The sequence below is a fragment of the Pongo pygmaeus genome, chromosome 5 (genome assembly GCF_028885625.2).
Source record: "Pongo pygmaeus isolate AG05252 chromosome 5, NHGRI_mPonPyg2-v2.0_pri, whole genome shotgun sequence".
In the NCBI taxonomy this organism is placed as follows: Eukaryota; Metazoa; Chordata; class Mammalia; order Primates; family Hominidae; genus Pongo; species Pongo pygmaeus.
Window position 1 is genome coordinate 170,506,775 of NC_072378.2, and position 23,535 is coordinate 170,530,309.

The 23,535-nt window shown below is 47.9% G+C and overlaps 2 protein-coding genes and 1 long non-coding RNA gene across 21 annotated transcripts in view; 2 read left to right on the forward strand and 1 right to left on the reverse strand.

The window, feature by feature from the left end:
- The window catches only part of ERMARD (ER membrane associated RNA degradation), a 30,283-nt gene extending 27,061 nt beyond the window's left edge, over positions 1–3,222 (forward strand). For 18 of the 19 annotated variants that reach the window (XM_054493534.2, XM_054493536.2, XM_054493538.2 and 15 more), the window contains 2 exons: positions 892–1,005; positions 3,036–3,222. In XM_054493534.2, coding sequence (XP_054349509.1) covers positions 892–1,005; positions 3,036–3,219 — 298 coding nt within the window. In that variant the 3' untranslated portion in view covers positions 3,220–3,222. The remainder of the gene's footprint in view (positions 1–891; positions 1,006–3,035) is intronic. The other variant, XR_010126829.1, reaches the window with a different exon arrangement.
- A 5,968-nt stretch (positions 3,223–9,190) lies between these two features.
- LOC129039167 (putative uncharacterized protein encoded by LINC00242) lies at positions 9,191–19,219 on the reverse strand. Its single transcript, XM_054492655.2, has 2 exons — positions 19,130–19,219; positions 9,191–11,527 (listed from the first exon to the last, which is right to left on the reverse strand). Exon 2 carries the CDS (start codon positions 11,061–11,063, stop codon positions 10,446–10,448), a length of 618 nt encoding a protein of 205 aa, XP_054348630.2. The 5' UTR covers positions 11,064–11,527; positions 19,130–19,219; the 3' UTR covers positions 9,191–10,445.
- On the forward strand, positions 10,475–23,238 carry LOC129039168 (uncharacterized). Its single transcript, XR_008503276.1, has 3 exons — positions 10,475–10,818; positions 15,585–15,763; positions 21,199–23,238. It is a non-coding gene; the product is annotated as an uncharacterized LOC129039168 (long non-coding RNA).
- Positions 23,239–23,535: the final 297 nt, after the last annotated feature.

The following is a 23,535-nucleotide window of genomic DNA, read 5'->3' on the forward strand; positions in this document are numbered from 1 at the left end:
TTTGGGCATATGGAAATGTGGGTTCTATCTATCTAAATGAATATTTGGATTTAAAATATAACAGCAGATTAACGTGATTAACAGCAGATTACATTTGGATTTAAAATATAATAGCAGATTAACTTGATTAACAGCAGATTAACAGCATTATGGTTTCTTCACTTATAGAGTATATTTTAGAATGTGCTACATCCTTAAGAAATGGCCATTTTGGATACATTCCTAGAATTTTTGGGTTGAGTGGTATCTGTGTTTTTAAAGCTTTACATAGATATTGCTGGATTCCCCTCCAGAAAGGTGCTACTCAATTTACACTCTTACCAGCAGTTTATAAGACAAGGTCATTCTCTTATTACCACTCTCCAAAACCACAATATTTTTACATGTCTCAACTAGTTTCATGGGAAAAATAAGATCTTACTTTAATTGGGATTTCTTTAATCTGGTGGCATTGAGCCTGCTTCCATATCAAGGCCATTTGTTTTTCTCTGGTGAGAGTTCCTCCCTAGAAGTCAGAGGGCAGGGAACAGGGGGGCTGCTGGGCGCAGACGGCCTGCCTGGTACCCCGTGAGCATGCAGAGCCCCTGGCAGCCCCGACGTAGAGCGTGCAGAGCCCCTGGCAGCCCCGACGTAGACCCGGCGCCTCAGATGGTTACTGAGAGCAAGGAATGCGGATGTGCAGGATGGGCCGGGAGCAAGGGCTATGCTGGGCACTCCTGTCAGCCATGGGCCTCGGGACTGGAAGCAGGCATTGGACTCTAAGGATTAGGAAAATTATTTTTTGAGAAGTTGGGACTTAAGGATGTTGATTAGGTGGAAACATCTTTTTCCTGATGAAGGTGGAAAATACCAACATTCCTCACATTTTAATTTACTTTTATCTGTTTTTAGTATCAGACTACTGTCCCCTGTGCTCAGCCTGATACTGTTACTCATTGCGCTGGAGTTGGTCAACATTCATGCTGTTTGTGGGAAGAATGCGCATGAGTATCAGCAGTACCTAAAGTAAGTATGTCACACTTCTCTGCAGTCACATTGCATCGTGGGGTGGATTGGGGGTGAGCCTGTAGGAGTGAGATTGGGGCAGTGTGAGTGCCACTGTCTCCTTGGAGGCGCCACCGCCACCTCAGGCAAGGATCTGACATCTGGCCTGCACAAAGAACGCCCACATCCGAATGTCTCAAAACCATGTTTGTTGTGTTTTGTTTTGTTTGGAGACAGAGTCTTGTTCTGTTGCCCACGCTGGAGTGCAGTGGCGTAATCACCTGCCAGTGGGAGGCGTAATCGACCTCCCAGGCTCGGGTGATCCCGCCACCTCAGCCTCCTGAGTAGCTGGGACCACAGCTATGCCACCATACCTGGCTAATTTTTAAATGTTTTTGTAGAGATGAGGTCTCACTATGTTGCCCTTCAGTGATCTTCCCACCTTGGCCTCCCAAAGTGCTGGAATTACAGGTGTAAAAGCCACTGTGCCTGGCCAAAATCCCAATTCGTGTATGTAACAAATAGTTTCCAATTCCGGAAGTCCACTTTTTAGGACCATCCCAATCTAGGAGTCTGAAGTAGTGTGACACTTGTGTGACCCACTTTACATCCAGAGATTCCAAACCAAGGAGGCTTCCGGGCAGAGGTCAAACAAGCTGTCATCTGAGCTTGAGTGCAGCTCCAGCTCCAGCCTCCCTCGGCTGCTAGAAGTGCTGGATATCTTGTTGGTTTTAAGCCAGTGCTTTGCAGGTGCCAGGCACCTCAGTACACATTTAAATGAACGTGAAAATACAACTGGGGTGTCTTATGGAAAGAAGCGTAGACTCCTGCTGAGAGTGAGAGGAGCAAACATGCAGACTGTTAGCAGCTGAGGACTCCAGCTCAGTGTGCCCCATGCTTGGCACTGCTGGCATTGTGGGCTGGTGCAGGACTGCCCTGCTCATTGTAGGATGCTCAGTAGCAGCCCTGCCTCTACCCACAAAATACCAATGGCACCCCTACCCTCCGTATGACAGTCAAAAGTGCCCTAGACATTGCCAGATATCCCCTGGGGGACAAAATCACCCCAGTAGAGAGCCCTCCTCTAGACAAAGTGTCTGTGGCTTTTCATTTATTATCCTTTTAGCTTCGCTTTAAGTTTGAATATTTTCAAGATAAAATGCTGGTGAAAACTACCTGGCAAATGTGGAAGAAGTAAAGATGACATTTATTGTCATCAGTCAGAGTGACCCTGCTGTTAACATTTTGAGAAATATCTTCAGTAAAATCTCTTTAACAGCAACAGCTGTCTCAGTGGCACACGTCTTCTCTGAGCCAGCCCCTTCATCACAGGGGATGGAAGCTGGATGTGTGAGGAGGGGGAGGGCACGCTGCCCATGAGGCTCCTGACAAGGCTGAAAGGACTGGCCTGCTTGTCATTGCAGCCGAACCTTGAACAATGCAGGTTTGCACTGCACAGGTCCACTTGTCCAGGGAGCTTTTTCAGTAAATACAGTTGGTCCTCTGTATCAGCAGGCTCTGTGTCTCATGCAAACACAGATTGAAATTACAGTGCTCTTGGTTGCAGACATCAATGTGGGAAAAAAAACAAAACACAAAAATCTCATTGCGAAACCCGCATGTTCAGGGGGCCAATTTTTCACACTTGACTTGAGTATGCTTGGATTTTGGTGTCCACTGGATGACTGTGTATTGTGTGTTTATTTTGTGTTGTATGTTTATTATGTTATGTGTCAGTTTGGTGCAGGTGACCCCTAAGTTCCTTCCTGGAATGACGGCCGTCATGTCTGGGCTGGAGAAGAATGTTTGAAAAGGTGCTTGTGTTGGAGTCTGTCCAACTGTCCAGTAGCATTTACATTTCAGCATTTTTCTCTTTCCTCTAATTTGTATTCTCTTATTTTTGATTTATATGGATTTATTTTTCTTGAATCCTCAGACATAAATTAACTGCAGTTTACTTTAGGAATAATTCCAAGAATGAAGAGAAGACATTTAATTCATTGTTTCATTTTATAATGGAATGGATAAAGAAATTAATTTTTTTTTTACAGGTTTGTAAAGTCGATCTTGCAGTACACGGAGAACCTGGTGGCTTACACCAGTTACGAAAAGAACAAGTGGAATGAAACTATCAATCTTACACATACAGCTTTGTTGAAAATTTGGACTTTTAGTGAGAAGAAACAAATGTTAATACATTTAGCCAAGAAATCCACAAATAAAGTACTCTTATGAAAACTTGTAAGTCAGGATGCTTTTAATTTTAACAGATTTTAACACCGTGTAAATTAAAAACCCAAAGGCAGGTAGAGTTGAGGGTCTGCTTGACCAGGGTCCAGGTTCTGTTTCTCTGCAGTGTTCTGATTTACCCTTTCCGAGTGGTCGGTGTGAGTCTCAGTCTGGCTTCCTTTGTGGTGACCAAGTGGCTGTTGTAGTTTTTGGTTCCATCTCCCCGTAACACACTGTCCAGAGGAAGAAGGGAGAGCTGCTTTCACCCAGCTGTCACTCAGAAATGCGTGGCTCCGTTGTTACTGGCCACATGCCTACCCTTGAGGATGATTGCTGTGGCCGGGACCCTCCCCTGCATTCACGGGAGACGTTGACTCCTGGACCAGCCATCAGGGCAGGGAGGGTGAGGCCCTGAGGCTGAGGAGAGGATTGATACAATTTAAGCTTCTCGGGTCAGTGCTGGAGACCAGCTCCTGAAAGGGGAGGTGGGCAGGCACGGGTGCTGGGCAGCAGCCTCCTGGTCAGCATTTGGCAAAAAAAAGCAGAAGCCCTTCCCTGTTTTTAGATGTGGGGGTTTCAGTGCAGGGTCTGGGAGACCTGCGGGAAAGGAGATTAGGGAAGCTGCCATTCACAGGCCCTGCTTGAAGAACCAAGTGTGTGACTCGAGGGTTCCTGCAGCTGCTGCAGCCCTCGAGGGTGCCTGGGACCCCCACTGTCGGAGTTGGCAGCTGCAAACCTGGGGCTCTCCAGAAGCCTCTGGGCGGCCACCCTGACCTCATGTCTGCTTGGGCATGGGCCACCCCACCCCACCCTCTGTGAATCACTGCTTCTCTTTTTCCACCTTCCAAACCTTGACAGGGTGCAGCTGGCAGTCATCTAAGGACTGGTATTCTGTAGCTGCTTCCGCTCAGGAGACCTGGGGGCCGTGGGTGGCAGCAGAGCTGAGCACGTGCTGTTTGTGCTCTGCCAGCTCAGCTCTGGCCCCTTTTAAACAACACCTCTGGGTAAACGTGATGATTCTGCCTAATGTGATGCAACTTTCTCTTGTACAATTGAAAAATGGTTCCTCCTCTTCCTAAAAGTGGAGACACAAAGCACAAATCCCATGTGTCAGTATTCCCACTCTGGGACTGTTCTTTTATAGCGCTGTCACACCTCTCTCTGATACACTTGCATTTAGATGGTGACTGTAGGGTTGACCGTCCTGCTAGTGGTGGTGCTGGGATGGGAAGAGGGAAAGAAAGAACTGACTCGTAGAGTTAGCTCGTAGATACAGGTGTATCTTACCATTGCAGTGAGGAGACCACACAGAGCTGCTGCATGCACTGTTTTTGCAACCTGATGATCTGGCAGAAGTTTGTGTTTGAAAATTCCCTTTTTACCACTGTTCCATGTTCCTTTCCTTTGCCTGTCTGGGTTGTGGTTTTTCACCTGGTGAGTTAACCCAGACCTCATTCTTTTCCATTACAAATCTTTCTCGTTTTGGGTAACTGTAGGTTTCCACTGACTTATCACTGGACTTGGGAATACTAAGAGGTTCCCTAGAGAATTCCCTAAATTCCAGACCCTCCTCCCGGCCCCCCATTCTGTGGTAGGAGCTGTGTTTCCCCAAGACAGTCGAGAACAATCACCTGGCCATAGCAGTAAACTTCTGGCTCATTGGCACAAGGCATCCAGTGCGGCTGGGTGGCAGCCTCCGCCTGCAGGACAGTGGGCACCTTGTGTCCCTCTGTGGAAGCATCCAAGGAATGAAGACACCCAAACCAGCAGAGTCCAGAATTGTGAGCGGAGAATCCAAAACCTTGCTAGTGGTGCAGGGGTGTAATGAGAGGAGCCATTCCCGCTCCACATGCGCCTCCACCCGTGTTTTCCAGCCATGGGAGAACCCACACTACGTGCTGACTGATGGCTCGGAGTGCAGGGCACATCTTGGGCAACCCAGCAGCCCCCAAGGGGGGCGCCTTGTCACAGCCAGCACTGCCCGGTGCTTAGGATGCTCCCCGAGGTAATGGGGTGTGTGCCGGGATCACGATTGCCACGGGCCTCACTGCTGAGCTCTGCTTGAAACGGGTCTCCTGGAAGCAGAACTGTAAGCAACCTATGCAGCAGATGAGGCTTCTGTGAGCCAGGTGCAGTGGCCAAGAGGCATCTGTCCCTCTGAACACATGGCCCGATGTGCTTGGGGGCTGGCTCTTCTTTCCAGGTGAGTTTTTCATGCTAGGAATTGTGTTGGTCTCTCCCATTAGCAGTTTTCTCCATTTAGCAGTGGACCTTAGCCAGACTAGCCTTGGAGTGAGGATGCCCACGTGGTTGGAGCCATTGACAACGTCCTTCACTGCCTCTATGGCCACTTTGTTGATGAGAACATTGAGCAAGCAAGGCTGGGTGGCTGGAGAGAAAGGCTAACATGCATGAGGCAGCCATCGTGCCACCTGCCTACTGAGAGCATGGGCCCCCTCCCCCGCTGTTCTTTAGGGCCACTCAAATGGGTTAGAATGTTGCCAATTTTCACCTTCAAGTGGTGTCAGCTGTCAGCATCTTTTGCCGAAATCAAGTCTAACTTTTAATTCAGGTGAGTGATCCTAGGGAAGTCCCCATGAGGCCAGTAGGTGCGTGGTGAGGGGTGCTGTCCATGCAGCAGTGTGGGCTCGAAGAGCGTCGGAACCACTTGCTTGTGTATCTTGTGCTCCAGAACATGCCAAAGCCTAATCTGTGTGTGTGTGTGTGTGTGTGTGTACACCTATATACCTATTAAATACATACATCTTGCCTGAATGTAATGATGACATGCTCCCGCTGTTGCCTCACCTGGTGACGTAACAGGTCAGAAAACGCAGTCTTTGGTGGTCCGCTTAAGCTCCAGCTAGCTGTGACTAGCTGTGCCATGGTGAAGTGTAGATGTTCAGTATCCATCAGGGCCTAGAGGACAAGCTGAGAGCTGGTTCTCAGATTAATAATTATCTACAGAAGAGGGTGTGGTTTTGTCCCAGAACCCTAGGGGTCTGTGCTCTGGGCCTGTCTGTGGGCTCTCCCTTGCATCATGGGATCTAATTGCCACTGTGGCCCGACAGGGAGACCAGCTTTTACATCAACCTGCTCTGGAGGCTTTGCTCTTTCTAGGCCTCATGCGGAACTGGCAGTTTGTAGGTTAATTGGAAAGTGAGCAAAGTAGCATGTGTGAATCTGGTGGATGTTGGTTGCAGAACTCCAGAGAGACTCAGAGTGCCTGCCCCTCTCTAGTGCCAGTGGATGTGGGCACAGCAACCTGTCCTCCCCCTCGCAGAGTGCATCCACACCTTCCTAGATCACAGGCCCTGGAAACTTCAGAGCTGCAGCCCTGTGCATTCTTATGAGAGTTACGTCCCACCCCAGGTGGTCATAATGTCACCAAAACAGTGGGGTGTCTTGTTTCCTGTCCATATCATTAATGTGATGGGCCATGGTGGCATCCTGTGGAATGGCAAGATAGCCAGCAGCCCTGAGCTCTAGGTTGCGTGGAGGAACTGGAGAGGTAGCACAGCCCTGATGCATGCCCACCAAGGCTGCTGCTGTCCCTGCCAGATGAGAACAAGACAGCTTCTGGATATAAGATTGCAGGAGACAAAACCCCAACCCATATCAGTAGGTATAGAGAAAAATCATCTGCCAGATCAGTGGCTGCAGACCAGAGATCCGGGACTATATTGATTTGTTCCAATAAAGAGACCACATCTGAAGTAGCAGATGCTCAGGCTCCTGGGCTGGGGCCTTGTGTCCCAGGGATGCTCTGCTGTCTTGAGCGGCGTCTCTGTTCCCTGCAGGTGCGTGGGCAGCCATGCTGCTGGGCTGCCTCACTTTCCCTTGGTATTCTTTCCCCTGTTGCCCATCCTGCTTCTGATGAACACTTCCTTGGTCAGCTGCAGTATATGTCCATTCCAGTTACAGTCACATTGTAAATGGCTACAATTTGTTGTTTTTTCCTTAAACAGTGTTACATATCTCTGTTCACAATTGAATTAACTTAGAGTTTAACCCTTAAGAGGCAAATGTCTTCTGTTCTCACCTTCCCGAGGGATCCTGCCACATTGACCATCTTGCTAGCAGGGGTCACAGGTGTCACAAAAACGGATTTCTGCTGGCTGGTGGCCCACAGTGTAGCGTGGCTCGGGGGACCCAAGAACTCGACGGCAAAGCTGCTTCAAATTCTCCTGCATGCTTGTTCTTTTCTTTTTGCCCCTTTTCTTCTTTCTTCCCCTTCCTTCCTCTCCTTCTTCCTTCCTTCTTCCTCTCCTTCTTTCTCTCCTTCTTCCTCTCCTTCCTCTCCTTCTTCTCTTTCTCTTTCTCTTTCTCTCTCTCTCTTTTCCTTTCTCTTCCCCTCCCCTCCCCTCCCATTCATCACCTACGCTGAGGTGCAGCAACACAATCATATCTCACTCCAGTCTCTAACTCCTGTGCTCCCATGCTTTTTCTTTTCTTCCTTTCTCTCTGTTTTTGTTTTTGTTTTTGTTTGTTTGGGTTTTGAGACAGAGTTTTGCTCTTGTTGCCCAGGCTAGAGTGCAGTGGTGCGATCTTGGCTCACTGCAACCTCTGCCTCCCAGGTTCAAGCGATTCTCCTGCCTCAGCCTCCCGAGTAGCTGGGATTACAGGCGTGTGCCACCATGCCCAGCTAATTTTGTATTTTTAGTAGAGATGGGGTTTCACCATGTTGGTCAGGCTGGTCTTGAACTTCTACCTCAAGTGATCCACCCACCTTGGCCTCCCAAAGTGCTGGGATTACATGCATGAGCCACTGTGCCTGACCTTTATTTTCTATCTCTGCTGGCTGGCTGAATACCTTGAGCAGACCGGAATTACTGGAGGCAAGGGAAAAATGGAAGATTAGCTAAATTTGTTTTCCATCAAAAGCAATGATGAAAATGATTATTTTCAAAGAGCAACAGCAAATATTGGTCCAAATTCACAAGTGTTCATCTGACAGGCCATATTGGAGAGTAAAGGTAGTTGTGTGTGGGCCTTCTGAGTGCACGGACGTGGAATTTAGCTACAGGATGAATGTTCTGCTTCCATAAGTTGTTTTGATGAGACGTGAAGACATGTTCTGAACAATATTAGAAGAATGCATCACCTTGGTATATCTGGCACCTGCCCTGCCCCTGACCTTTTCCTGAGTGAACAGGAGCCACGTCCCTTTTTAAATTAAGTGATGGAACAGCCTGGCCTGTTCCATGTCCTTGCTGCTGTCTCCCATGCTCGCTCCTCTGGGGCTCCAAGCATGTGGCTGAGAATCCATTTGGGACATCCGTTCCCCATCCCTGCCTGTCTCTATCATTAAACAAAGCGAAGATAGTCTGATGTGACTGGCTTTCCAAACTCCTACTTGGATTCACTGTAATGTGGACTAAACAAATGGCTTAAAATTCACTGTTTGCGGAGACCTTATCCTCTGCTCTACTCAGTAGAGACATGACCTGCCCCTCGAAGCTCTGCTCATTCCATCGCCTTCCTGACAGCATGTGCACAGCTTCAGGAAGCTCTCTGAGGTCAGAAACCCTGTCGTTTTACTTGTTTGCACCCCCTCTTTGTGTGTCCTGAATATTTTTACTACCTTAAATGTGTGCTCTTTCCCCCACAACATTTGTTTTAAATAATTTTAAAGCTACAGAAATGTTTCTAGAATAGTCCAGTGGATTCCCACATGACAATTCAACTATTGTTGGCATTTTGCCACACTTATTTTCCCCTTTTAAGTACACATATATCATTCTTTTAACTGAACCATTTTGAAAATTAGTCATTGTGATGTTTTGCCCCCAAATACTTGAGCATTCATCTATTGAGAACTAAATCATTCCCCTTCAGTTATCAAATTGAGGAAATTTAACAATAACACAGCACCATTATCTAATACATGGTCCATATAAAATTTTTCCCAGTGTGTATAATAATGTCGTTTATACCTTCCGTTGTTTGTTTTTATCCAAGCACCACAACTGCTTTTAGTTACTATATCTTTTATTTTTAAAATCTGGAATAGCTCCTTTTCTGTTTTTTTCTTTCTATGTCAGAGACATTTTTGAAGTATTTATGTCACCTTTACAGAATGAACCAATTGGCTTTTGTTAGATTGTTTCCTCAAATTTGACAGTTTTAAAGAAACACTGCATCCGTGATACTGTCTGAACCAGTGCATCACATCAAGACACATGATTGACACCATAATGCTGTGTGCCACTCGGTGCATCACGTCAGGACACATGAGGCACATATGTGCTGCTGTGCACCCCTCAGTGAATATTGCAGGGTATGTGGGTGGGGCCAGGTGTTGTCAAGTTCCCAGCAGGTCGCTCTGCCCTCTAGACACAATGGCTGGATGGGCGGTGGACACCTGCTCTGCGGAGACTGGGCAGCAGCTGAAGATGATCCGGGGAGGGGCTGCTCAGCTGGGGCTGGAAGGTGAGGAGGACAGGGCTGGGCTGGCCGCCTTGTGGAGATAGCAGGACTTGTTGAGGGAAAGTCAGGCCAGGGATGCAAACCAAAGCGTGAAGAGAAACTGCAGCGCCGTGCATGGCCTCAACTCCCTTTCTGAGGCCCCGTTGATGTGAGTGCTTTCAACAAGCCCTCCGGGGAATCTCTGCTGCTTGCAACCAAAAAGTAGTGACCACTGGAAGAGCCAGCCCCTGCGAGAGGACAAAGGCATCGCCGCCATCAGGAGGCAGGCAAACCCCAGAGAAGGAGGCCACGGACTTGGCAGTGGACGACCGGTGTGCGATCTCAGTGCCACAGGTTACTGGTTTTGTGGCAAGATGTGTACCTGCTGACAGCATGGCTTCCTCGTCTGCAGAGTGTGACAGTGACATTCCCTGCCTCATTAGACGTTAGGATACAGTGAGGCGCGGTGCTCAGCCCCATTCTGGACACGTAGCATCGATAAACACCAGCTCTTACCGGATCGTTCCCTTATGCTGGGAGGAAAGAAACGATTTGGATTTCCTCTGTCTAGAAGTCCAGCTATCTGCATGTGTGTTCAGAGGACGTTCTCGTATCTGAGGAGTGAAACCAAAGCATCCTGTACATCTTTCCCCCACCCCCACTCATAGCCTCGGATTCTCTGCGCAACTTTAGTAAAGGAGCTGATGGGGAATCGGATGCCTGACCCCGAGTCCTCACTCTGGGGCCCGAGCTTAGGATAACTTAAGGTTCAGCCGAGGCCTCTGAACTGTGACTCCGCCCCGTGGCCGCATGCGTCGGAACTCCTACCTGCCCTTTGCCCTTCTCGAGGCCGGTGCTTGCCTGGAGGAGGGCTGGCAGCAGAAACGCAGCTGACCGGGTTGCGTTTTCATACGGCTGACTAAAGGGGATACCGGTGGAGCCTCATTTCTCGTTTTATTTTTCAATGATTTGGCGGAGAAACTCCTTTTGTGAGTGGACTTTGGATTTCTTGGAGCTGCGCTGCAGGTCCCACAGGGTGGCTTTCGGCCCGTGCTGTGCTGGCGCTTGCACTTCCTCTGGCGGGGCACGGGGTGGCGCTCCCGGGTAAGGCGGCGGCCAGGGGGAGCCCTGAGTGAGGCGCTGCCTCTCCCGCTGACGCGGGCTCCAAGGCCACCGTGAGGGGGACCATCCGTCCAGGTAAAACGTGTTCTTCCCTTGTTTCTTTGCGAATCGATGGGGACCAGGCTTCCCCAGGTGGTGAAGTGAGGAACAGGGACTGCGGGGCTCGCCTGACCACTGGGGTTTCCATCCTTGTCCGTGCTGACAAAAGACAAGAACAGACATCGCCTGAAATCTTCCCGCCTCCGTGAGGGAAGCCTGCGTCTGGGAATGCGCTGCAGGGAACTGACCCCTGAGTGAGGAAGGAGGTGCCGGGGCATCATTAATCAGACCTCGGGAGGCAATGCCGGGAAGATTCTTTGTTTAAAGAAACACTCATGTTTAAAGAGCACTTGGTGCGGACTTGCTGTGGCCATCGCCCTCAACAGCTCATCTTTAGGATGTGCAGGCTGAATTCACGCCTCGGTGTCATCCATGTCTGCCTGCCGCGCAGAGGAGACAGCCAGAGGCCTTCCCACCGCACGGCTTTTACGGGAAGCTCTTCACATTGGCGAGAGGGGTGTGGTTTGGTTTATAGCCACACCAAGTAATTTTAATAAAACTCAATAACTATGTTGCCTTGCAGGCTCCGAGTGTTACAGGCAGACCCAAGTCCGAGTCTTCCTAGGGTTCATTGTCCCCCTCTGGATTTCCTAGGGACTCCAGATACGATGGCGTCAATGTCAGTTAACTTGGCACTTCTTAAAATAGATCTATGATCAAATCTTAAGTTTTTCCACATAAGACTCTGGATGAATGCAGAAAGGTCATTTGATTACTTTAAGAGGATTTTATGTTAAAATACTGAAAAAGCCAGTCATAAAACTAAGCTCTGTACCAATGAATCTAGTTCGTGAAGCCAGCAGCACGGGCTTATTATTATAAATATCAAACACCACCATTATGAGTAAGCTCATTTATTTTCAAAGCACTTTGCGATCATTAATTGTTCACGTCTGTGAATACGCCCTGAGAGACAGTATTATTAACTGCATTTGAAAGGAAGAAAACTAAGGCACAGAAAACCCGTAATTCATTGCCCTGAAGGGAAAAGGAGACACCAGGAACACTGGCTGTCCTTTCGCTGCGTCTTCTCTTTGGTAGAGATCCGGGGACATCTGGAACATCCACCCTCTTTCTCCCACTCACGGCCATGCCACCATCTAGTGCTGCACTGACATTTCCTCTCAATCTCAAGATAATCACATCAATGTAACACTTGGCAGGTTTGTTATCTCAGTGCCTATTATCTCAAAAATTAATCCTAATAGCAACCTTAGAAAGAGGCAATGTTAGCCCCATTTCATAGGAAAATGAAGGATCAGTGAGAAAGTGACAGGTCTGTCACTGGCGGTGCAGGGCAGGGCCATTGTGGCGAGTCAGGCCTCGGCTGCAGGTCTGAGTTTATGCCATTGCCCGCATCTGTGGGGTCTAGGAGGCTGTTGTCTAAGCAGAAGGCATGACCCATCAGGGGCCATGGGTGATGGGCACAGAATTGTCATCTGACTGCCTTCCCACCCACCTGTATGTGTTCTTTGTTTTATTTAAGTCCTGTGAGGGTACTTTAGGACCTTGTCCCTTCCCACAGCATAGCACAGAAAATTGGGCAAGTCCAGACCATGACTAAATCCACTTTAAAAAACCCACCCCCCTGAGACAGCGGATTCTCTCCCTCCGAACTTGAGATATGATGTTGCCTTAAATGGTCCAGCAGTCGCGGAGCCTCAGGGGGCCTCTCTGCCTTAGTTGGTGCATTCCAGTGCTGCTCGGTCTGTATTTCCAGATCTTGCTTTTATCCTTTTATTTTCTAGAGTAATTGATAATTCCAATCTATCTGGCCTGCATGAAATTTATAAAATAAATGGACATAATAGAAAATAAATATTTTATGGAGCCACCACTGTGTGCAAGACATTCTGCTACGGAGGCTGAAGGGTCCCACAGCTTCTAAGGACCGGTCCCTGGCCTAATGGAGCTCACAACAGATTGAGAAGGGAGGAGGGACACCGCTGACACAGCCCACGCTGCCCAGTGCCAGGTGCAGGAGAGGCAGTGGATGCAGGGGATTGTGGGCAGGGTGTGCTGGGCCTGGGCCCTGGCTCCCTTTAGGAGCCTCATGGCCACTCTGCTGTCTTCCTCCGTGCATGGCCTGGGCCGCATTGTGTGCTGTGGAGTTGTCGGATCAGACCTGGATGCTGCAACCCAAGGAGAGAGAGGAGGACAGAGCCCAGGAGAAGAACAGCACTCGGCAGCCTGACCCCTAAAAACCAAACACAACAGAAACCAAGCCAATGGCGATGGTTGAGAAGAACCAAGCCAGTGTGTAGGGGAGGCCAGGGTGGCACCCCAGGCATCCAGGGTGGAGGGACTCGAGGAAAGGAATGACCGGAAACACAGCTGGGGAGGCCCGAAAGGCCGGGGACTCAGGCTGAACTGTCTTGGGGTTCCCAAGGGGCTGACGGGGGAGTGAATTGTCAGAGGTGGTCAGAGCCACAGATTCCTGGGGAACATGTACTGTGGCTCAGGATGGAGAAAAGGTGGGCTGAGGTCGGGACGGTCAGTGCAGGTGGGTGCACGAAGGCGTCTGGAGGAGGAGAAGCTTTACAGCCGATGTCCTGGAGGGGCCGCAGACAGGAGGCACCGGGTGCTGGAAACCACAAGCTGCTCATTTTCATCGACGAAGAGGGGAGTGGGGAACATAGGGCGAATTTCAGAGTCTACTGTAAAGAGGAAGGATTTACCTGCCATGGTGTTGCTGGGTGATCTGGGCAAAGCTAGGGGAGCTGGTTTTCGAGGAGTGAAGAGATAGGGTGGGGAGGGGGAGATCTGGACCTGGGCCTGGGAAATGTGAGGGGATCCAACTGCAAGAGACCAGAGGCACCCTCAGGACAGTGGAGCCCAGTTCTTTTCTCTGCAAATAAATCTCAGTTTTCCACATCTCAACATGTGAGGCAGCTCACCCCAGTTTCTTGTTCTTTCTCTAAGAGGGTTTGGCCTTCCATTGCCTATAAATGGGAGAAAAGCTAATGGGGCTCATGTCCATGGAGGGGAGTTCAGGATGAGACTGGTGGTTCAGGCATCCTGTGAGCCTGAGGGGAGGCCGCTGGCCTTGTGGTGCTTACAGAGACACGCAGCGGCTGTGATCCACATTGAGCATGAGAAACAAGGTGTGAGGCTGCAGACACCTGAGAGGCACTGTGGGGGCAGCACCCCACAGGCAGAGGCAAACGGTGGGTGTGCGGTTTCCCTTCCCATCTGGTGTCCGCCGGTGGCTGGCAACCCCATACCGAGACCTTTGGTGCCTGCGCTGTCCCCACCCCCTTTTACCCAGGGCCCCTGATGTGCTCGGCTCTGCCTGGCATGAATCCCAACAACTCTCCCTGCCTCCTGCTTGTGCGAAATGAGCAAACGTAACTTGCCCAGTATTGAAGAGCTCAGGACCTTGAGTTCCAAGAGCGGGGGAGAAATACTTTGTTGTTCTTTAGACCCAACAAGCCAAATCTGTTAACGCCAAGCCTTCATTCCCAAGACAACCCTCCCTTTTGATGGTCCTAAGGTGCTGCCACCTAATTTCATGACTTTTGCCACTGCAAAAGCTTCCCAAATTTGTACTGAGGCCACGCCTTTCAGAGTGGATGCACGAAGGAGGGCGGTTCATCAGAAGTGAATCTGAGATTAAACCCATGTTTCTTAGCTCACCAGTGCTCCCCTTCATCATTTCTAGAACATACGTAATAGCATGTCCTGGTCTTCTTGGTGGTCTCCTTAGGGATATAGGGGAAGGGCAGTTTTCATATCAACTTTCTTTATGTTACCATGAATTAGCTGCTTGCTGAATAAACTTCTCAGACAAAAATCCCATACTTCCCGAGTATTCGCCCTTCCACACTGCAGTCACTTGCTCTAGTGTTTGCACACAGTTACATTATTATCAAAACTGCAGTTCAACTAAATGCTCCAAGTGCAGGTGAAGGTCTGTCCTCAAGGTGCTGCTTGAAGCAGGTGACTAGAACAGTTCCAGGTCCCTGCCGTTCTGGGGCGTCAGTGTCAGCTCCGTTCAGGGGTGACAGACAGCAAGGCCCCAGCTGGGAGAGGCCAAGGGGATGGGAGTGAGAGGGAGAGCTCAGAGGCGGGGCAGGAGCCTCAGGATGGGGGATGCCAGGGCCTTGGCAGGCGGCCACCCCAGGACCAGGAAGGCTTCCCAAGCCAGGGGTTCTTTCCCTCTCAAGAGCAGGACTGAAAGGAGGCTCAGGAGTAAGGGGCAAGGACGGATGGTGGCAGGTGCAGGGGGTGAAGGGGCCCCGCCTGGGATAAGATGGCAATGGAGCTCAAGGAAATAGAAGCAGCTACATTGCCACGGTGGCCGCAGTGCAGGAGCAGGTGCTGCTGGGGAGCTGGGCCCCAGGCTTTATCTACACTGTCTCACTGTAAGTCTGCTCCCGACTTGGCACCATCGTCTGACTCCACACATTGCCATAGCCCTGCCAGGCAGGTGCTTGCAAAGGCCACAGAGCTGTTGAGTGGGTGCAGGAGGGAAGCACACCAGGAATTTGGCCCTGGTCTGAGGCAGCAGGGGACAGCTGGCTGTGGTCAGCAGGGCCCGAACCCCGGCTCTGGAGCCTGCGAGCCACCCTGAGGGTGCAGAAAGCTGAATGTCTGGGGCCATGTGCAGAGTGTGGCCAAGTTGCAGCTGTGGCTTCAGCATTCAGAGCCTCTGCCTCTACTGGGGATTAATGCAGGTTTCCAACATCTCTGTGTTTGGTCAGTGCTGATCTTTTTCCTAATTGGCAACTTATTGGTTCCAGGAGAGTACTGGGCAGGCTGCAAATGTCTGTGTTAAAACAGCTCTGCTGGGCTAAGACAGGACAGAAGCAGACAGCAGGTGGATGAGACACAATTTCCTATCCAGCAGAACCTGCAGCAAGCTCCACAACACCCTCCAAGGGCTCCGTCTTGCTCCCGGGAAGATGGTTAATTCCATCAGGTCAGTATTTCCACACCTCCTGAGCCTCCACTTTCCGCTACGTGTTCTCTGAAACCCACCCCCCTGGGCTTGCCACTTAGATGATTCCAGAATTGCCTCACCACCCTTTACTTGCAGAACCTGACCTTCGTGTTATGGGGATGATTAGGAAAGAAAGTTGCTTCAGGAAATGGCCAGAAAGGGGTTCCACAGAACTGGCTTATGAAATAGTTTTGCAAAATCTGTAATTAGTAAGCTGGAAACAAAGGGAAAAGAAAAAACAGAAAATCTTATTGTAGAAAATATGCTTTGCAGTGTTTGAAAAGGCTGTTCTTGTTAAATTAACCCATTAATAAATACAAACCACATAACATTTGCGTTTTAATTATTGTAGTGTCAAAATAACTGGTCTGTGAAGCCAGTGGGAGTCTGTCTAGTTGGAAAATAGTAGTATTTGTTCTCTGAGGCCCCAAACATAAAAGAAAGTGTTGTTTAAATAAAAACATGGTGTGTGAGCATGAGAGGTGAGTGGACAATGGGAAAGTACTTAATGGGTACAATACTCATCTTTTGGGTGAACACTAACAGCTCAGACTTTAGCACTGTGCAACACATCCATGTAACAGAATTACACCCGTACCCCATACATTTATAGAAATAAAAAAGATGCATCATAAACTGAACAAAACAGCCTATGATATCTCTTGAAGAAATCATGCTTTAAAAATGATAATTTTATTATTGTATGGGAGAAAACTCACATGGCTCATAAATGAAAAACATGAAAAGCATTCAGTGTAGTCTGTTCTCCATCCACATCCTTCTCTGCCTGGTTTCATTACACTCCTCTGTGTAACAAAGTCTTTCTTATTGATTTCTAGGAACTCTTTATATGTGGCACTAAGGGCATGAGTTATGATTAGCTTTTTGTGCATCCTTAGAGCTTCCTGATGCAGATGCAAACACACAGGAATGTGAGTGCTCACCTTCATCTTCTCTGTGTTTTACACAAATGGTGGCAGATTACATGCACTTTACCACACCTTGCTCTTATAAATTGGATAATCCCCCCTATGAGTACATGTAGCATTCCATTTTCTTACAGCCGTGGAGTATTTCAGTACCACACTGTATGGATGGTTGGTGTTGATAGACACAGATTCTTTCAAATCTTTTGTTATAACAGATAATGCTGTTATCTTGCTAATATACCATTTTGAACCCATCTTTAGAATCAGTCCCTAGGAGTGAAATTGCTGGGTCAGAGGACACACGTCTTTGTAATTCTGTAGGTGTCGCCAAATTATCCTGCATGTGGTCACGTGATTCGCTCTTCCCAGGCGTGCAGGCCATGACTTCTCCACGGCTCCCTGCCTACACACCATGAATGTCTTCTGACATTTGCTGATCCAATAGGTTTCCCATTATATTATTAGTAAGGCTGAGCATCTATTTAGTTTCTTTTCACTGGACCATTCCATCAAAGTTTTTTGCCTATTGATCTATTGAGTTTTTTTTTTCTTTTTCTTATTGATTTTTTGGAGCTTTTAATATATTAAGGATGTAAGTTGTGATAAGAGGTGAAAATGCATTCTTTTCCTCAGTGTCTGTCTTGATTTCTTAATTTGCTGATGGTAGTTTTTCATGCATAAATTCCTATTTTTAGGTACTTTAACTTATAAATTCTTTTGCTGCATTTGGATTTCTCAGTTTTAATTTAAAAAATCATGGAATTTGTCCATGATTTCTGTTAGTATTTTTATGGCTTTACTTATTTAAATATTTTATCTATTTGAAATTTATTTTTATATACATTGTGGGACATGGGTGCAACTTTCATCTTTTATTATTTATTTTGCTGAATGCTACTCAGTTGTTCTAATGCCATTTATCACACAGTTTTTTTCACTAACAACTTTAGATGTCACTTTTATGACTTAGTAATTTCCCTCCTATTTTTGTGTCTATCTGTATTTACTGTGCTTTTCTGTTGTTCTGTGTGTTTATTCACGACCCAGTACAACAATATTTTAGTTATTAAACTATTATATGATCTAAGAACTGGTAAGGCTAATTCTTTCTCTTTACTCTTTTTTTTCTGGATTTTCCTATTTTTGTTTGCTTCTTTTTCTATTTGAATGTTAGAATCAGATTGTCTAGTTCTCACCTCACAGTAAAATAAATTAACAAATAAATAAAATACAAAGATCCAGAAAAACCTCAGTCTATTTTTATTTAGGTGCATTCATTTACATAATAAGTCAGGGAAAGTTGGCATTTTATGATGTTGAGTCTTCCTAGTCGAGAACATCATAAGTCTTTCTATTTGTCCAAGTTTTCTTTTATAAACTTTCGAGGGTGGATAAAAATGTATCTCATATAGATGTTAACTTTCTTGTTAAGTTTATTCCTGGGAACTTTTTCTTGCTAATTAAATGGGAGTAATTTCTTTTGTTATATCTTCTAAAGCTATTGGTTTCCGTATATCAATTTTATCCCTACATCTTACTAATTTCCTTATTATTTGTTGAAGAAATTAACTTGATATTGTCTTTTGGTTTGAGATAGGTGTATCTTACCGTTATGAAAATACTTATCAAATCCTATTTTACTAAGTTTTTTAACACTAAATTTCATCAGATATGAAATGCAGCTTTTATACAGATTATCTTATTTTTTAAAAATCTTGGATCTGTTCAAAGGAATTACCCATAATCAGCTTTTGCAAACATTTTTTAAAGTTTTTGAATTTTATTTTCACATACAAATGTGTTTGGTTGTCCTTTACAGCATGTGTCATTCAAAACCCAATTTTCCATAAGGATGCCATGTTTTCCTAAGCATTTGGAGTTCCACAGCATCTTGAATTCATTTAACAAAATGTTATAGAAGGAAAAACTTAGAATTAGTACAGTTGTGTCATTATTTAAAAGCTAACATTTTTCTCTGAGCTTGAAAACTGATAGATACCTTTTCTAGTGAAGAAAGCACCTTAAATTCTTTCTTGAACAAAGTAGGTGTGTGTGGATGGATGAGTAGATTGGTAGGCAGATAGATTAGATAAACATTGTCAGTAAATTTAAATGGACATGATGCACACTTTAAAACTCTCTCTGAAATAAAATAATGAGAAGTAAGAAATCCGAGCCCACAGATACTGGCCTGTTCAGGTGGTCCTGCTGGAGCACTGTCTCCATGGAAACAGAGGAGTGCCGGAAGGAAGGACTGAGGAGACACAGCAGTGAGTCCACTTTCTTCCCTGAAGCACCATCATTTCCTAAGCTTATTTATCACCTTTTAATTCTACAGAATCACATTGTGATTTTATAGTGACTGAGGACCAAGAGTAGAAATGTCTTATCTCCAAGGCATGGAGCAGGCACTTACCATTTAAAGGAAGCAATCTTCAGGCTTTTTACAGGATATTGATCTCCTGGGAATGTCAGCAGGGGCACAAGGAGAGCAGTCGATGCGTCTGGACTCATAAATCGCTCACGTTACATCCAGTATGCAGTGTATGATATGACTTGTCATGGAGGTATCTGCAAAGGTGCCACAAACACCAACATCTGGGTTACTTATTTGTCTCCTCTGCAGTGAAGCTGGCAATAAACACATCTCCCAGAGGCTGGGGAAGGTGGGAAAGAATGATCAAATGAAAGCTGCGGAAATGAGGGCATTTTTTCTGTCTTCCTGAATCAGCCATAAAACAACAGCAGGACAGGGGTTGCATCCTTCTCTCTGCTGCTACAACCAGCAGGTGATAGATTGGACGTGGTGGCTACAAAATGCAGATGAAGGTCAGCACTGTGTTCTGGCTGAGACTTCTCAAATTCTCACTTCACAGTTAATTTTTGTTTCAAACAATGAATGTTGTTGTTATTTTAATGATAGCATAAGTTTAAAACTTTGATGCTTCCATTTTTCAAAAAGGGCAAACCACCACTGACAATAACAAAATCCTTTAATACAACAGCACGGGGGAACAGAGCCCAGGGCTTCTCCATTTGCTGATTTTCGGCACCTCTGTCTCTGTTACTCTCTGATGTTTCTTAAAAGCTCTCATATATGCATGGGATAAATGTGGCACAGCAGAAAACCAGAAATAGATACAATGAGAATGAAGATGAGGCGGTTCTGGACAAGGTGCTGCTCAACCAGGAGGCGGCGACAGCGGGAGAGTGGACCTCCTTCCACTGAAGCTGCGCATAAACAGGACCTTGGAGGCCAGTGAGCTCCCTGCCCCAGTAGGGACGTGGCCTGCTCTAGGCAGAGGGCAGTTGAGCAAAGGAGAGAGGCATCAAAGTAGAATAACTTCAACTTCTTTAAAGGTTGAAAAACGCTGAATAAAGGCATTGCTGTAAAGAGTATGGGATTGTTTATATTTGCTGAGTAATCAATACCACATATTGCTTTCATGTTGTTTGCTCAGCTCTGTTCCAGGGCACATCCAAGATGCATGGGCATGTTTCTGTGCTCTTACAAAGCCTCCTTTCTATTAGGAAGCCTGCAGCACACACAAAACAGCCATCAGCAAGAGTGTCTGTGGCCCCAGTGCTGCCCTAGGCAGCACACGAGAGTGACGGACTTTGAGTCCCTTTATTTTCTGCTCTCTGGAAGGAGGGGTTTTAATAGAATTTATCTTTTTATATATTCTGCCTAGCATTAGAGAAGCAGACAATTTTAGTCAATCATTCAAGACCATCCTGCAACCTCAGCTTTTGTGCTTTACAACCTTGTAAAGAAACATAGCAACATAATTAATTACAATTACAGCACTGTGATGTGAAATTTCAGCCAAAAATCTAAGTCATTGCCTCTGGCCTGAATTCCTTTAGCATAATCTTAAGACAGGAACACGCATGCCTGGTCCAAGGGCCTGTGCACATCAGGTGCACCTCCTAACAGTAAAGCCTCGGAGGCGTGGGCCAGGGGATCATGCAGAGTTGGGCTTTCATTCAGCATCCCCGGGAATCAGGACACTGCACTCACACACACACTTGCCACACAGCCTGGCAGGAGCCAAGACAAGGTTGCAATACTTTCATCTTTAAGAAAGGAGTTTGAAAACATTCACTGCAAATTAACACAACTTTTCTGACTGGTATGTGCCCACAAATGGATGCAGCTGCACCCCGAACCGACCTGGGCTCCCTGAAAGATCAGAGGGAAACGTGAGGGACAAACCCATTCAGTGCAGAGCTCTCTTCAAGCAAGGGAAAAAAGATTTCCAAATTTGAAAGTGACCTTCGCACCTCCCCTCCTTTCTGCTCCCCTCTTCAGTGGAATGTTTGAACAAGCACTGATGACTCGCTCCCAAATAGCCCAGATAAGGTTTTACCAGAACAGGTGGGCCTGCTTGAAAGATAAACTTTTCCTGAAGCAACAATAAGACAAATGATCGGAAACTCGCAATTTGGTTAATGTTTCTCTCTCTCTGCCTTGTGTGTACACAGCTCTTTCTGGCCGGCAGCAGGAAGAGTGAGCCTGTGTGTGCCAGGCCCTGCAGTCTCTCCTCTCTCTCCTCTCAGCTGGTGTCTCCAGTGAGGGGCCTGAGTCATGGCACACATGAGCCTGTGCTCAGCCTGCACATCTCCCACCTCCCACCAGCTGCTCCTCAACTGCCAGGGTCAGATTGTAGCAAAATCTCACTCTTCTGCCGATGCTGGGGTCTCCCTCGTGTCTGGGAGGTGGTGTGCCTGGTGGCCTGAGTGCTGCAGTGAGCCCATGTTTCCCTCCCAGCAACTGTTCTGTCCTCCAACTTGGCCGACAGCTCTGGCCAGGGATGCAGCCCAGCTGGTGCCCACCCTGTACTCTGTCCATTTCATAAGAGCCCCTGGTTTCCTCACTTCTCTCAGATTTTGCCAAGAGAATGGTCCTGGTGTGGCCCAGAAAGGCCAGCGGGGTGCAGCCTGGGACTTGGAGCAGAGGCGGCTCTGGTGGGGAGAAAGTAGCTCTCCCAACCTAGCCCCACCGGTGGGCGGCACCTCCTGGCTCCAGGCCATCTTTTGTCCCAGTCCTAGGTAAGAAAAACACAAACAAAAGCCAGTCCCATGGCGCTCGAGAAGCAGGAGGCCGTTCCCTGACAGCAACATGCTGTGTGCACAGACAAACGGGTGGACAGGAGGCAGAGCTCGGGGTTGCTGCGAAGCGGGCAGGACACTGGCGGTGCGGACCCGCCGGGCAGCTGTGCACGGTTGTCATCCTCAGCGGCAGGAACCAGTTTGTTGCTCAGGGCCTTGTCTTTTTACAAAGAGCCCCAGGCCCCGGGGGCTTCTCTGGGTGCCTCTTTGCTGCCATGTCTGCATGCGGCAGAGAGCAGACCAGGCCACCGACCCTCTCGCTTTGCTGTCTTTACATGGAAAAGCCACTGTCGTAGCCCCAAAGGAGGGAAAACTGTACTGATTTGGGGAGCCTCTATGTTGACTTCAAAACAGATTGTCTCCTGTGTTCTCAAAGACTGGAAGTGAACCCCACAACCACCTTAGGCCACAAAAGCTTTATGCTTTCTAATTAGCATCCCTGTGACCTGCTCTGCGCCCTGCAGATATTTTGCTCAGCCAGCCAGAAGAAGGGAGGACAGACACCAGGCCCCACAGACCTGCGGCTGGGACCCCCTGCCTGGGGACGATGGGGTCAGGGTCCAGTAGCTGCCCCAGAAACAGGTGGGGCTGCAGGAGGCTGATGGTGAGCTTGGAGGTTGGCAGAATTCTAAATCTGGGCACTGCAGGGTCCCCACAGGTCACAACCCTACTCTGCTCCACCCAGGCTCCGAAGGACCTGAGCAGGAACCTCTGCAGGGTGGGCCCGGGGTTCCCTGTCCTCTCGGCAGCCAGCAGTGCTCCCTGACAGCCCAGGACTCTCCTTCCAGTAGCTTGGTAGTTTGCTGTCGCCAATGTGGCTGGGCCTGGGACAGGCTCCTCCTTTCCTCCCAGAAGCCGGGCAGTCCCTCCTGCCTCAGTTTCTCGGACTAGGCCGCCTCTCCCATCGCGAGACACTGAAGACCCTCAGCTGTTTCCATCTGCCCAGTCTGACTGCTGAATCTCCCTCTGTGTGCGTTGGTTTGCTGTGTTCTTGCTACTCGCCCTTGGGTAAAATTTCTTCTCTACTCATGAAGCTGCGTGTCCTGGAGGACAGGGCCGCACCTCACATGCATGTTGCCCACATAGCTCAGCAACAGATGCACTCACGCTTGTTAAAAGTAAAACCGGGCCAGGCGCAGTGGCTCAAGCCTGTAATCCCAGCACTTTGGGAGGCCGAGGTGGGTGGATCACCTGAGGTCAGGAGTTTGAGACTAGCCTGCCCAACATGGAGAAATCCCGTCTCTACTAAAAATACAAAAAATTAGCTGGGCATGGTGGCACATGCCTGTAATCCCAGCTACTCGGAGGCAGGAGAATCGCTTGAACCCAGGAGGCGGAGGTTGCGGTGAGCCAAGATCTCGCCATTGCAATTGCACTCCAGCTTGCGCAACAAGAGCAAAACTCTGTCAAAAAAAAAAAAAAAAAAAAAAAAAGTAAAACCAATTAGCCAATGTAAAGGAGTTTAACTGAGCAAAGAATGATTCACAAATCGGGCAGCTTCCCGACCCAGAGTGGACTCAGAGACTCCAGCACAGCCATGTGGTGGAAGAAATTAAGACCGAAAAAGGAAAGAGATGTACAGAAAATGGAAATGAGGTATGGAAACAGCCAGATTTGTTAAGCTTGGGGTTTGCAGTATTTGAACATGGTTGAAGAGCTGGCCACCTTAGATTGGCCAAAACTCAGTGATTGGCACGAGAGTAGGCTACG

Bases quoted from the DNA above. Each gene is read 5' to 3' on its own strand.
- LOC129039167 (XM_054492655.2), bottom strand. From the start codon at position 11,063: ATGATGCCCCGGCACCTCCTTCCTCACTCAGGGGTCAGTTCCCTGCAG.